This window comes from Staurois parvus, unplaced genomic scaffold, assembly GCF_062004578.1.
Source record: "Staurois parvus isolate SC_StPar_1 unplaced genomic scaffold, SC_StPar_1.0 ptg001336l, whole genome shotgun sequence".
Taxonomy (NCBI): Eukaryota; Metazoa; Chordata; class Amphibia; order Anura; family Ranidae; genus Staurois; species Staurois parvus.
This window is the reverse complement of record NW_028319132.1, coordinates 713,163-728,918: the sequence shown is the minus strand read 5'-3', so window position 1 is coordinate 728,918 and position 15,756 is coordinate 713,163. Positions and strand designations below refer to the sequence as shown.

General features: G+C 43.2%; 1 protein-coding gene across 1 annotated transcript; it reads left to right on the top strand.

Moving 5' to 3' along the window:
* The first annotated feature begins 3,450 nt into the window (after positions 1-3,450).
* On the top strand, positions 3,451-9,119 carry LOC149436809 (metallothionein-1-like). The gene is made up of 3 exons (XM_089661434.1): positions 3,451-3,605; positions 3,712-3,777; positions 8,884-9,119. Exons 1-3 carry the CDS (start codon positions 3,575-3,577, stop codon positions 8,973-8,975), a joined length of 189 nt encoding a protein of 62 aa, XP_089517560.1. The 5' UTR covers positions 3,451-3,574; the 3' UTR covers positions 8,976-9,119.
* The last annotated feature ends 6,637 nt before the right edge of the window (positions 9,120-15,756 follow it).

Sequence of the window (15,756 nt, the reverse complement as noted above, 5' to 3'; positions counted from 1 at the left end):
GAGCCGAACAAAGCCGATGCAGTGTTTGTTGGGCTCTATGATCAGCCTGCGGAAGTGCCAACTGGTCGATCGGGTAGGAGAGGAGATCCCCTTAAAGCTGTGGAAGGCGGCGGGGGAGGGGGGAATGTCCCCTCCCACTGCAGGCATCATCCCAGTATAACGGCTCAAACTCCACGAACTTGCGCATTCATCGCTGGAGTTGAAGTGGTTAAAAACTACATTTTAGCAGCTCAAGCGAACCACACAAATTTCCTTACGGTCTTATGGAAGGCAGCCAATGACTGCATGTGTGCGTGTGTTTGTGCGCATGACCTCAGGTTGTGTCATGTATTTTGAAAATGTGTAACTGTCACTGAAAATGTAAACCAACTCTGTGTATGAGGGACCCCCGAACCTGAAGTGCATTGTGCCCCCCAAGGTCTAAGTTTGGCCCTGCATCCACCTTATTTGTGTGGATGGAGGAATCCATTCAGTTTTTTTTTTAATCTTTGAATTGTTTGTTGTTCTCTGTTCCTTTTATTATTCTGTAAAATTTCATGGAAAATGTTGCTACTATATGAACAAAATGTTATTGTGTAACAAAAATAAAAATCAGAAGCAGAGGAATAATGTCTATTAGGAGAGGCTCACACTAGCCGCAGCGGATCACTTTTCAGAGCCACTGTCAAACCTTCAAGACGCAATCCTGCCACCTCCTGAATACCTTTTTTTTTTTTTGCTGAGTGTCAGTTTATAATAGGGCCAATGCAGCGTGGGCCCGTTTTTTGAACAAGCGACAGCTGTGAGCACAGTGTGAGTGCCGAAGGCGGTGGTACTGAGTATCCCCTTGCCCCAGATGAAAAAAAAAAGCCCTGCTGACAAGAGTGACACTGCAGTCACTCCTGTCAGTGAGGGGGGGGGGAGCTTCTAGCTTGCCCCTGCCTCTACATAGGGTTGCTATTCCTGGGCCACATTTCCCTTCTGCCTCCCCCATTGTCCTAGCCTTGGTCACTAGAAGGAAATAATGTCCCTACATCGGGAAAAAAATGGCTCTGTGTTAGAGTCAGTGGGGGAAAAATGCCCCTGCATTGGTAGTATCACTGGAAGGAAACATGCCCCTCCATCGGTCTGCTCCTCAACTAGTGACAGTTACCGTGAGATTCTGTGGAGCATGAAGATTTGAGCGCTGGTGGTCTTTTGACTTTGACTGCCTTGTATACATTTATTTCAGGTACTTATATAGCGCCATCAATTTACGCAGCGCTTTACATATACTGTATATATTGTACATTCACAGCAGTCCCTAACCCTCAATGGGTGTAAAATCTAAAGTACCTAGCTTACATTCATACATACACATACTAGGGCCAGTTTAGACAGGAGCCAATTAACCTATCAGCATGTCTTTGGAGTGTGGCAGGAAACCCACGCAGGCACAGGGAGAACATGCAAACTCCAGGCAGGTGGCACCAAGGTTGGGATTCGAACCAAAGACCCTAGTACTGCCAGGCGGAAGTGCTAACCATTTAGCCATTGTGCAGCCGTTATTAATGACATGGCTGCTACATTTGCAGCAAAGCTTGTTCTGTTGAAAAACAACAGACTTACTGGCTAGATCACAAGTGAAACACAAAAGAAAGAATAATAAAAATGTGAAAAATATACAAATCACAAATAATAGCGCAAACCAAACCACACAACTAATTATAACCACCACCAAAAAAGTGCATATTAATAGTGCAAACAAAAAAATCAATAAATAGGGAATCTCAATATAGTCCATTCAGAAAAGTCCATATAAACATGATCCTCAGTAAATGAAGTAATGAGATCCTCCTTCATAAGCAATGTGGTATTCATTGCTCAAAAACACCCCATCAAAATGCACACTCACCATGTGCTAGTAATTAACCAGCATGTCAGTATATATCCAGCATTCACCAAACAGACTTCAAAGGACGATCCTCATGTATTATTTTGAGTTTTTTAACCCCTTGCTGTCCGCCTGCTGTTTATAAACGGCAGGGCGGTGGCAGTCCAGGGGCGGGTTGCCGTTCCTAAACGGCACCCGCCTTTTCTAGCTGTGCGCGCTCCCTGGGAGTGCGCGCCACCGCGATCCGGTGCCCGCTGTGTCCTCCGGACACAGTGAAACACCGATCGTCAGACAGGACCTCTGTACGAGGTCCCGATCATGTGATCACTGATTGGCGAATCAGTGATCACATGCAAAGTAGTAAGCAAGATGTCACTTGTGACATCATTGCTTACTACTTGTGAAATCTGTGAATGATCACAGAGGTCACATGGTACAAGGCTATTCACAACAGCCTTGTACCATGTGACAAGCTGTGACCAATCACAGCTCACTCAGTACTTCTCAATGACTGCAAGAATGCAGACAGAGAGAAAGAGAAATGTTTGCTTTTATATCCTATATGGGTGTAAAAGCAATCAGTGTAAAAAAAAAAAAAAATCTTCATCACCCCCCACAAGTAGTACAGTGTCACCATGGTGACACTGTACTGCTAGGGTGACAGTATGTAAAAAAAAAATTTAATAATAATAATATAAAAAAAATAAAATAAAACTGTAAAAAAAAATGTTTAAAAATTATAATTTTTGGTTATAAACTAATTTGGATTTTTTTTTTTACTAAAAAAATAACGGAATAAATTTTGGCCAGGATTTATGATGAAATATTATTTATTTGCAAAATTTTATAAAAAAAAAACACTTTTTTTCAAAATTTTTAGACATTTTCATTTACATAGTAAAAAAAATAAAAGTCCCAGCAGTGAATAAATACCACCAAAATAAAGCTTTATCTGTCTCAAAAAAATGGTAAAAAATTCATATGGGTACAGTATTGCATGACCGCGCAATTGCCATTCAAAGTGTGATAGCGCTGAAAGCTAAAAATTGCCCTGGACAGGAAGGGGGTGAAAGTGTCCGGACTGGAAGTGGTTAATAATAGCAGCATCCAGTGAGTGTATTTCCTCTCTTTATTACATTGGCACAATGATGTTGGTATAATAGAAGTGTTGTATTTATTGGAACATTTCTTTGGTAACTAACTTTTTAGTAACAAAAGAAAGAATGCCTAAAAAAGAAAATGATTGCAGCTGACATCTAAAAATTGGCTGCAATATAATAAACGTTTGCTTTTGGGTTTATTACTGCTTTAAAATAAACACGTAAAAGAAGAAAATGAAAAAAGATAATACTGTTTTATATATGTTATTATTTTTATAAACATAGCAGGGGAAAAAAACTAACAAGTTTATGATTGATTTGGTCGGTCAATCCATTTCGCAGAAACTGTCTGTGCTGCACACAGGCTGGGGTTTGTGCCTTGTCATTCTGCACACTGCTTGACTTGGCAGTTATTGCACTCATCACGTCTTGTTTATGGTCTGTCCTCACACATGTCGCAGAGAGTCATGTGACCAGGGGGTGTGTATCTGCACTTGTCTGTGTTTTGCACTCCGCTTTGGATGTGCTCTATATAAACCAGTAAATAGAGCTCAGGGATTCATACGGCAATATCATCACAACAAAATCCAGACTCGGCATCTAGAGAGAACAACAGCCAACCATGGACCCTCGTGACTGCAACTGTGCTACAGGTATGTAGATTGTGTCTGCTGGGTACTAGCTGATGGATGGTGGAATATATTATGTATACAGGTTTTCTTTTAGTGCCCCGATAACTGTACTCTCCTTCTCTCCTAGGTGGCACCTGCTCCTGCGGCGATTCCTGCAAGTGCAAAGACTGCAAATGCAAGTGCTGCAAGAAGAGTAAGTGTACTTACCTGTATAAAAAAAAAATCCAAAGTGCATATAGAATACTATCAGGGTATTGCATGACTGCTGTTTGTGTGTATTGTCAATATAAAGGGAATAGAAATGTAACTTCTTAAATGTCTACCTTACCTTGCAATAGATTGGTCTTCATTGGTCACTAATCATGACCAGGGGCGGACTGACCATTTGGAAACTCCGGCACTGCCCGAGGGCCCGGGGTCAGTAGGGGGCCCCATGAGATTCCCCTGGTACCATTTTCATAGGCTTTTTTGAGTTTGGGCAAGGACACAGGGGCCCCATGAAACCCCTATTGCCCGGGGGCCCCATGAGTTGTCAGTCTGCCCCTGATCATGACCTTTACAATCCTATCTGCTGCCAAGCTATTAAAGGCAAATTTGTGTTTATTAAGTTTTAACATACAGAAGGGGAAAGAAAAAAAAAAAAAAAAAAAAAGGACCAACGATTACACATACATACGGACAATCAGCAGGCTCAAGCATGAGGTGAGCCAAAGAGATACCTGCAGTCAGCGAGTATCACTAGCCAAATTCTAAAAATCTTGAGAAATAACAGGTATATAACAGACATATATTCGAAAGAACTGTCCTATAAAAAGACATGAAGAACATCAATACATGTCCATGCAAAGTTCACCATATAAAACAGAGAAAAATAAGAAGTGAACATAGAAAGAGAGGGAAGATCGAAGAGAGAGTCACAGGGGCGGACTGATCATTTGGACACTCGGACACTGCCCGAGGGCCCGGGGTCAGTAGGATTCCCCATGAGATGCCCCTGGTACCTTTTTTTTTTTTTTTTTTTTTTTTTTTTTTTTTTTTCATAGGCTTTTTTGAGTATGGGCAAGGACACAGGGGCCTCATGATCCCCCTATTGCCCAGGGGCCCCATGAGTTGTCAGTCCGCCCCTAGAGAGTCAGGAGCTGGGACAGACAAGGGTTGGAACCAGAATGGCCCCACTCCAAAGGGGCCCAGAGTTGGCATCCCAAACATACAGATCGAAAGCAAGTACTCTGATACAATACAGACCACTGTGGGTCCACCCGACTGAACGGGCGAAGTCTGCTGCCAAGCTTTTAGGCTAGGTTCACACCTATGCAGGTTGCAATTGAGCAGTTACTGCATTGCACTGCATTTTTTGATGCGTTTGCTTTTTTTTTTCTTGTTGCTAGGCAGATTTAAAATGCAAAAACGCACTATATGCTTTTCTGCTGCGAGGTCTAAAGAACCAAAACCGCAACTTTTTGCGTTCAAAAAAGTCCCCGACCCTTTCCAAAAAACGCACCGGGTGAAAACATGGAGATGTGAATATGCCCCATAGGAAATCATGTTAAATGAACTGTACTGTTTCTGCAAAATGCTGCAGAAAATGCTTGGTTGTGAACCTGGGGTTAATCAGTAGTGTTGTATGCTTTGTAACCTATTATTTAACCCTCCTGCTTAAACTGTATGTCATTAACTTCTTGTATTTGGTCTGTTATGCTGGCCATATACTATACAATCTGTACAACAGGAGGACAAAGAAATGCCTTCAATAAAACCAGATCAGGCAGGCCCTTGCACTACATAGTTGATGGAAAGGAAATCGTACAATCAGATTGTATAGTGTCTGGTCAGCCTTAAATATACCATTAGAATAGTTGGACATGCAGACTTGTACTTTTCTCCAGTGCTCACTCCATGTTGTCTCAAAAGAGCAATTAGCCTGGCCAGTCCTATCTTGGGACTATAGAATAATTAGCCTTTAAATTGGGGAGTAGGTGGGTGGGAGCAGTTAGACAAGAGATCATGCAGCTAATTTTTGTGTTGTCAGCCCACAACAGGACTTGTATTTTTGGCAGAAAAATTTAGGTATGATTGGAGTGGAGTAAATATCAGCAAAACATGCACATTTTACCAGTTTAAGATCCCCCCACCCCCCAAGGAAAAAAACAAAAAAAACAAAATTAGTAAGTAGAGTTTTTTTTTTTTTATTCTGGGGGGGGGGGGGGGGGGATCTTAAACTGGTAAAATGTGCATGTTTTGCTGATATTTACTCCACTCCAATCATACCTACATGGTGCAGACAATATATTCTCAGATTATAGGGGAACCTTTCAGTTTGAGAGGTCTGATGGCTCTGTACATTGCTTACTGCTCATGATTAGGGTTGCCACCTCATCCCTATAAAAATCGAACACATTAATGACACAGGTCCTGAGGCTAATTTATTGCAGATAACTCCCTAAGTGAATGTAATTACCACCTTAATCTGCCACAGAACCTGTGTCATTAATGTGTTCGGTTTTAAAGGGATATGGTGGAAACCCTATTTATGATGGGGAAATCAACCACATCTTTTATAAAACCATATAATTGAGTAAACTGTGTGGGTTTGTCTTGTTTAGTTTTTAAATAGAAAAAAAAAAAAAAACACCTAGATTTTTTTTTTAATTTTTTTTTTTTTTTATTGGGGGGGGGGATTGTAAATACTTATACTATTGGAACGGTAATAAAAATAGGACACCTATTGGATGAGACTGGGTTACATGCATCTTTGGTGTGGCCTGCATTTAGAGATTATCTAGGACAGCGGTTCTCAACCTGGGGGTCGAACGACCATTTCACAGGGGTCGCCTAAGACCATCGGAAAACACATATTTCCGATGGTCTTAGGAACCGAGACACCGCTCCTATGTCTCAGGCGATGTGTGGGCGGGATGATATGCTGCCCCTGTCACCTGGCCACACCTCCGGGATCGCTCAACAGCTCTGCCTCCTCGCCGCTGATTGGCCACTGGAACTGTAGCTCAGGAGAGGCACACAGGCGGCCAATCACCGGCGAGAAGGTGGAGCTTGGAGAGGAGGAGCCGAGCGGCTGCGCGCGTAGATCAAAGAAGATCGAGGGAGCTGCCGGAGCAAGTGAAGAGGAGAGCGGCCAGAGAAGGAAGACAGCTGACAGGTAAGTGCAAATTTTGCTGCTGCAGCCAGGTATGCAGGCTGTAGATGGGAGAGGGAGAGAGCGAGCCCAGGCTGGAGCAGGGGTCAGCAAGGTAAGTATCATTGGTGTCAGTGGGAGGAATAGTGCCCCATCATTGGTGTCATTAATACCAACGATGAGGCACTATTTCTCCCACACATACACCAACGATGGGGCACTATTCCTCCCCCCACTGACACCAACGATGGGGCATTATTCCTCCCACTGACACCAAAAATGGGGCACTATTCCTCCCCCCACCGACACCAACGATGGGACACTATTTCACCCCCCCCCCACTGACACCAATGATGGGGCACTATCCCCCCCCCAACCCCAATGATGGGGCACTATTCCCCCCTCCACCACACTGACACCAACGATGGGGCACTATTCCCCCCACTGACACCAACGATGGGGCACTATTCCCCCCACTGACACCAACGATGGGGCACTATTCCCCCCACTGACACCAACGATGGGGCACTATTCCCCCCACTGACACCAACGATGGGGCACTAGTCCTCCCACTGCAAAATTACAGTTATGAAGTAGCAACGAAAATAATTTTATGGTTGGGGGTCACCACAACATGAGGAACTGTATCAAGGGGTCGCGGCATTAGAAAGGTTGAGAACCACTGATCTAGGATATATTTACAGCTATCGGACTGTCACCATATGGCAAACACACTGTATGATGCATAGGTCTGTGTGTATTGTGGTATCCTAAAAACCCATCAATGATGCATGTTGTGGGTAACCTCATACACAGTGGCGTATTTAGGTTTTGTACTGCCCTAGGCAACACAAAAATAGGGTGCCCCTCCCCCATGGAGAGAACCTGACATTGACCAACAACACCCCTGGCCACCTGTGAGAGCCTTCGACTAATACAACCCCCCCCTCGTCAAGGAAGACCCTCACCTTCACAGCTCTGGACAGCCCCAGGAACAAGAGTCGGGCTCGGCATACACCATCAACAACCCGCAACCTCTCTCAAATCCCACCTGGTCCCCATGCTGCATGTGTCCCTTCTTCCATCCCTGCTTCTGGGGGGCAGTGCTGCCCCCCCCTGAAAAATGCCACCCTAGGCAAATGCCTTGTTTTCCTTGTGGTAAATACACCCCCGCTCATACATACATGGTTGGAGTCAATAGTGCCTCAAGAATGCAGTTTTGATACTGCTGGTGGGACACTGGGGAAAAGCTGGCTTGGATAATGATCTGATGATGAAATGTATCTCCTGCTGAGATTTAAATGCTTAACAGTTATCTAATTGCCATTACATTGGATTCACTGGGGGTTGATTTACTAAAACTGGAGCGTGAAAAATCTGGCACGGCTGTGCATGGTAGCCAATCAGCTTCTAACTTTTGCTTGTTCAGTTAAGCTTTGACAATAAAACCTGGAAGCTGATTGGTTTCTATGCACCAGATTTTTTCCCCCTTCAGTTTCAGTAAATCAACCCCACTGCTACAGGAAAGTTGACTGCCAACAAGCAGTTGCATTGAACTGGCAGTGTTGCACTAGCCTAACCCAAGCAAAGCCTGTTGCTCATTGTATATGAAGTAAAAGGCCATTGGTCATCTGAATGTTCATACTTGTGATCTAGTTCTACAAGAGGTTCTTCACTCTTCCACAGAAAAGAACACATTTTATATAAGTGTTGCTATGACTTCTTTTTTGGCAAAAAAAACGAACTTAGGACAAATCAGACCATCAGGCCACATAGAATTTCTTTGCTGTGATCTTAAGTTTTAACATCACAGGTATGGATCAATCTTGTGACCCTGAGCCAGTTATAAAATATGCTAAGATTTGTGTTGGGTCTCTAATTATTGTTCAAAGCACATCTCTGCAGAAATTAAAGGTACGGGCAGGGGCGGACTGACAAATCATGGGGCCCCCGGGCAATAAGGGATCATGGGGCCCCTGTGCCCTTGCCCAAACTCAAAAAAGCCTATGAAAAAGGTACCAGGGGCATCTCATGGGGCCCCCTACTGCCCCCGGGCAGTGCCTGAGTTTCCAAATGGTCAGTCCGCCCCTGGGTACGGGTTATATCAGATCAATGTTACACACCAATAACTTTTTGCATACATTGTATCACTTTTTGTTTTCTCAGGTTGCTGCTCCTGCTGTCCGGCAGACTGTGCTAAATGCAGCCAGGGCTGTGAATGCGCAAAGGGATGTGATACCTGCAGTTGTTGCAAGTGACCCAATGAATTTCCAGTGTTCATTGTCTGCAGTGTATTGTTGTTGATTACCAGTCATGTGCAGTAATGTATGTTTAAAAGAGAGAAGAAAAAATATTATGTAACTTTGTATTTTGATAATAAAGAATGTCAAATTGTTGTTTCACCAAGTTGCATCACTGACTGTCTACTGACCAAGAGGTCAAATCACATCGGGTTCAGTCTCAAAGCAAACTTAAATGAGGGCAAGCTGGAGGTGAACCTCGATAAAAGATGCAAACCCATATACAAGGTTCAGGTGAGTAGTATTCCATTGAAGAACACTGTAGTTGGCCAGAAAAAGACTTCTTCAAGGCTGACCACATACCAGGGGCTCCAAACATTCTAAACAAAGAGCCAGTTTGCTGTTCATCAGACTCTAAGGGGAGAAGACTCTGGTCAGTGGGAATAGACTGGGATTCCTATACTAAAGTTGGGGCTGTACATGATAGCTAGGGTTGGTGCTAGACTACTCTGCGTCCTAGGCAAGACCTGCTGCTTGCATTCCCCCCCCCCCAAAATAAATTAAAAAAAAAATCACTAAAATTTCATCTGCAGTTCTACTTCACCCCTCCTAGCGCACATCCATTTTATTTTTATTATTTCCCACCCTACTCCCTCAAATCCCTCCTCCAAAATCCATTCACAGCACAAATACTTTCTCCCTTAATCCTCCCCCCGAGTTTCATTTTCTAGCACATCGCCGCCACCACCACCCAGGGGCGGACTGACAACTCATGGGGCCCCCGGGCAATAAGGGATCATGGGGCCCCTGTGTCCTTGCCCAAACTCAAAAAGCCTATGAAAAATGTACCAGGGCCATCTCATGGGGCCCCCTACTGACCCCGGGCCCTCTGGCAGTGCCCGAGTTTCCAAATGGTCAGTCTGCCCCTATGCCTGACTCTCCAGAGATATTCTGAACACTTCTTTGCAGTGATGTTACTATTTTGTTGTCCCCTATGCATGGACATAGATGTCATTTGCTGCCCTCTTCTGGTAATACAGAGTATTGATTTTTTTTCTGCTTCTCATTACCTTACCTTGTACCATGTGCATAAACCATTTGCAGGTGCACCAGTAGTCCTGGTAGCAGAATATTTCTCCTCTCTCTAATGCTGGCCATACAATATACAATTTTCTTGAGAATTTTGCTTTAGATTTACCAAAAACCATATAATATGAGATCAAACCTAAACCACACTTTTAATTGTATCCAATTAGACAGGCCCTTGGACTACATAGTTGAAGGTAAATCTAAAGGAAATTGGGCAGAAAATTATAAGAAAATTGTAAAGTGTATGGCTAGCCTAATGCCCCGTACACACGATAAGAAAATTGTCCGAAAAATTTTGCGGAACCACTGATTGAACAATTTTCTCTTTATTGATGAGCAGGATGTTTTAACTGATAACAATATTGTGAACAAAAAAATCCGGTTGAATAACAGTGAAAAATGTTGTCGTTTTCAGTACTAATGACCGATTTTCTATGCGGTGGTATGACGCAGGGGCCCAGGGTCAGTAGGGGGCCCCATGAGATGCCCCTGGTACCTTGTTCATAGGCTTTTTTGAGTTTGGGCAAGGACACAGGGGCCCCATGATCCCCTATTGCCCGGGGCCCCATGAGTTGTCAGTCCGCCCCTGGTATGATGGTCGTACAAAAAAAAATCTATCAAGCGCTATCACGCATGAGCGGAAAGAGAAGATGACCCGGATGTCCAAGGAATCTTCATAAACACGAACGAAAAATCCAAATGTTAAAAGTAGATTGGCCCAATGAGATAATGAAAGCAGAATTCTGCAGATTATATTTTATGTATCACTATTTATGTATATAGGTCATGTAATAAACGATATTATACTCATTGCTGGTAATTGTTGTGTATATCACTCGTTCTGGCCGGAAGGGCGTGGCTACAAGGTCACATGCACACCGCATCACTTCCACTTGTACGGAAGACGTCAACACTACGTATTGTCCAATGAATTATTTTTGTAGATTGGTTAATGTCGGCCACGATTTCCACCAACGAACGAATGCCTCTCGGTCATCGGATGACCAATTGGTCGATTTTCTATTTGTGTATTCCCACCTTTAGGCTAGGTTCACACCTATGCAGGTTGCGTTTGAGCCATTTCTGCATTGATTGCATTTTTGCCGTGTTTTTGATGTGTTTTGCATTTTTTAATTTTTTTGTTTTTCATTTTTCTTGTTGCTAGGCAGATTTAAAGCGCAAAACACATAAAAAAACACATCAAAACCACACTACATGGTTTTCTGCAGCGATCCCATTGAATTCTATAGAACCAAAAACACATAAAAGTCCCTGACCCTTTTAAAAAAACTCACTAGGTGAAGACACGGAGATGTAAATGTGTCACATAGTAGATCATGTTAAATGCACTGTACTGTGTTTCTATAAAACGCAAAGCGCTGTGGAAAACGCTTAGGTGTGAACCTAGAGTTAGCCAGATTTTTACGAAATCATGCAGACAGGTATTTCAACTTATAGCACAGATTGACTGAAGTGAATAGGCATTTCTCAAAATTTGGTTCATGATAAAAAGGAAATAACTTGTACTTACTTAAAGCGGAGTTCCAGACGTTTTTGTGTTTTATTAAAAGTCAGCAGCTACAAGAACTGCAGCTGCTGACTTTTAATAAACACACACCTGTCCCAGGGTCCAGCGATGTGCTCATCCAAGCCGTCCCTTCTCTCCTTCTTCTCTTTCCGGCTGTGGGCACCAGGCTGTGACAACTTGTGGCTTCACAGCTGGGTGCCCACTGCGCAGGCGCGAGTCACGCTGCATATCCTGACTGGTCCAGCAGTCTTCTGGGATCTGTGAAGGTTCCAAGGAGACTGCGGGAGGAAGGAAGGGACCAAACTTCCGGCTCACTTTGCAGCGAACTGAGACAGAAGTGGGAAAGGGTACCTGTCAAAACCAGGTATCTGCTCCCCCCCAAAAAGTGCTAAATATGGCAGTGGGGGGGAGGCAAACAAACAAAGCTTCTACTTTTGGGTGGAACTTCACTTTAAAAAGAGTTGTACCAAGTATAAGGTTGATTTTATGTCCCCTCTGTGCAATTTCTAGGACTGTCCTTAGGTATCCCCATACCTATGGATGTAGCACATGAGTCAGGAGGAATAAAATAGTGATCTAGTATGGTTGTAGAAGAATACAGACATGTTTCCAGTGGGGTGAACAGGGCCAGATTTGCATCTCAGGAGCCTATAGGCTGAGAATTCTGAAGCATCCCCCCGCCCCGCAAAAAAAGGCAGTAAGACTAACTTTTTTTTCCTGATAAAATATTTTTATATCAATATTTTTATATGTGTAAAGGGGAACACTGCGGACTGTGATGTAAAGGGTAACTCTGATGTAAGGGGGTCTCTGGTCACCAGTCCCCAGAGTTCCCCTTACATCAGTGTCTTAAGAGTTATCCTTTACATCAGAATCTGCAGGGTTGCCCCTTACAGTGCAAGGGGGACCTCTGTGAACCCTGATATAAAGGAGAACTCTGATGTAAGGGGGCACTGCAAACCCTGATGTAAAGGGGAACTCTAATTAAAGGTGGTCTCTGGTCACCAAAGCCCCCCCTTCCCTTACAGCACAGTCAGCAGAGTTCCCTTTACATCAGGGTTTGCAGTGTTCCCCTTTGCATCAGAGTTCCCCTTTACATCACGGTTCGCAGTGTTCCCCCTTTCATCAGAGTTCCCCTTTACATCAGGGTTCGCAGATTCCCCTTTGCATCAGAGTTCCCCTTTACATCAGGGTTCACAGTGTTATGGAAATTAGGAAAAGGTAGTGGTATTGTTGTTTTAGTTTTTGTGTTATGTGACACAAAACTCATTCAAATATGGCTAAAACATATACTACTCATTCATATTTCTATGCAAGATTCTCTACACTAGTGACCACTGTATCAGAGACTGATCAAGGTGCAGACTAAGTTAGGCAGCTACCTAGTTTAAAACGCATGTACAGTGGTTTTTATGGTAAGAACTAAAAAATGTATGTTTTCTTGGGTAAATATGAATAATTGCATATTAATAAGATGTCATCTTCTATCCTACCAGCAGGTGGAGCCCTAGTCTTCTTTTCACATCAATGGCATGATTATGTTTTAGCTGTGTTGAAAGAAGTCTACTGTTTACAGTACTACAATAAGGGCTGCATGCTCTATTATGAAGCTGCATAGTCAATCCATATATTCCAAATACAAAGGAACTCAGAGGGGCTATCCTTCTTTATGATCTTTAATAGAGATGAGCGAATTTCTCAAAAATTCGATTCGGCTGATTCGGCGAATTCCAGTATGAAATTCGATTCGATGCGAATTAATTCGCTACGAAGTTAACTTATTAAAAGGGTTTCTAGGCTTCAGAGAGCCTTTAAATTAGTGCAGAACACTGTACCTTTAATTTAAATGCCCTTGGAGATGAGGAAGGAGAAGGAGAAGGATGAGAAGAAGGAGAAGGAGAAGGATGAGAAGAAGGAGAAGGAGAAGGATGAGAAGAAGGAGAAGGATGAGAAGAAGGAGAAGGAGAAGGAGAAGGAGAAGGATGAGAAGAAGGAGAAGGAGAAGGATGAGAAGAAGGAGAAGGATGAGAAGAAGGAGAAGGATGAGAAGAAGGAGAAGGAGAAGGATGAGAAGAAGGAGAAGGATGAGAAGAAGGAGAAGGAGAAGGAGAAGGATGAGAAGAAGGAGAAGGAGAAGGATGAGAAGATGGAGAAGGAGAAGGATGAGAAGAAGGAGAAGGATGAGAAGAAGGAGAAGGAGAAGGATGAGAAGAAGGAGAAGGAGAAGAAGGAGAAGGAGAAGGATGAGAAGAAGGAGAAGGATGAGAAGAAGGAGAAGGAGAAGGATGAGAAGAAGGAGAAGGAGAAGGATGAGAAGAAGGAGAAGGATGAGAAGAAGGAGAAGGATGAGAAGAAGGAGAAGGATGAGAAGAAGGAGAAGGATGAGAAGAAGAAGGATGAGAAGAAGGATGAGAAGAAGGAGAAGGATGAGAAGAAGGATGAGAAGAAGGAGAAGGATGAGAAGAAGGAGAAGGATGAGAAGAAGGAGAAGGATGAGAAGAAGGAGAAGGATGAGAAGAAGCAGAAGGAGAAGGATGAGAAGATGGAGAAGGAGAAGGATGAGAAGAAGGAGAAGGATGAGAAGAAGGAGAAGGAGAAGGATGAGAAGAAGGAGAAGGATGAGAAGAAGGAGAAGGATGAGAAGAAGGAGAAGGAGAAGGATGAGAAGAAGGAGAAGGATGAGAAGAAGAAGGATGAGAAGAAGGAGAAGGATGAGAAGAAGGATGAGAAGAAGGAGAAGGATGAGAAGAAGGAGAAGGAGAAGGATGAGAAGAAGGATGAGAAGAAGGAGAAGGATGAGAAGAAGGAGAAGGATGAGAAGAAGGAGAAGGAGAAGGATGAGAAGAAGGAGAAGGATGAGAAGAAAGAGAAGGAGAAGGAGAAGGAGAAGGATGAGGAGAAGAAGGAGAAGGAGAAGGATGAGAAGAAGGAGAAGGATGAGAAGAAGGAGAAGGATGAGAAGAAGGAGAAGGATGAGAAGAAGGAGAAGGAGAAGGATGAGAAGAAGGAGAAGGAGAAGGATGAGAAGATGGAGAAGGAGAAGGATGAGAAGAAGGAGAAGGAGAAGGATGAGAAGAAGGAGAAGGAGAAGGATGAGAAGAAGGAGAAGGAGAAGGATGAGAAGATGGAGAAGGAGAAGGATGAGAAGAAGGAGAAGGATGAGAAGAAGGATGAGAAGAAGGATGAGAAGAAGGAGAAGGATGAGAAGAAGGACAGTTCTGTGACAGTTTCTGTCTATTTCTGACAGTTCTGGGACATTCACTCCATACAGCGGTTGAAACCGCTGTATGGAGGGAATGTCATAGAACTGTCAGAAATAGACTATTTCTAACAGTTCTGGGACACTCACTCCATACAGCGGTTGAAACATTGTATCCTCTTCTTCTTCTTATGAGGATGAGGATGAAGAAGAAGAAGAAGAAGTAGGATGAAAATAAGATTAATTCCAAGCTGGCAAAAAGTGTATCTGCAGCGCTCCTCTAAGTGTATTTGCAGAATGTCATTTATGGAAAAAAATAGATACAATGTTTCAACCGCTGTATGGAGTGAATGTCCCAGAACTGTCATAAATAGTCTATTTCTGACAGTTCTGGGACATTCACTCCATACAGCGGTTTCAACCGCTGTATGGAGGGAATGTCATAGAACTGTCTGAAATAGACTATTTCTAACAGTTCTGGGACACTCACTCCATATAGCGGTTGAAACATTGTATCTATTTGTTTCCATAAATGGATCCATTTATGGAAACAAATAGATACAATGTTTCAACCGCTGTATGGAAGGAATGTCCCGGAACTGTCAGAAATAGTCTATTTCTGACAGTTCTATGACATTCCCTCCATACAGCGGTTTCAACCGCTGTATGGAGTGAATGTCCCAGAACTGTCATAAATAGTCTATTTCTGACAGTTCTATGACATTCCCTCCATACAGCGGTTTCAACCGCTGTATGGAGTGAATGTCCCAGAACTGTCATAAATAGTCTATTTCTGACAGTTATGGAACATTCACTCCATACAGCGGTTGAAACATTGTATCTATTTTTTTCCATAAATGACATTCTGCAGATACACTTAGAGGAGCGCTGCAGATACACTTTTTGCCGGCTTGGAATTATTCTTATTTTCATCCTACTTCTTCTTCTTCTTCATCCTCATCCTCTTCTTCTTCTTATGAGGA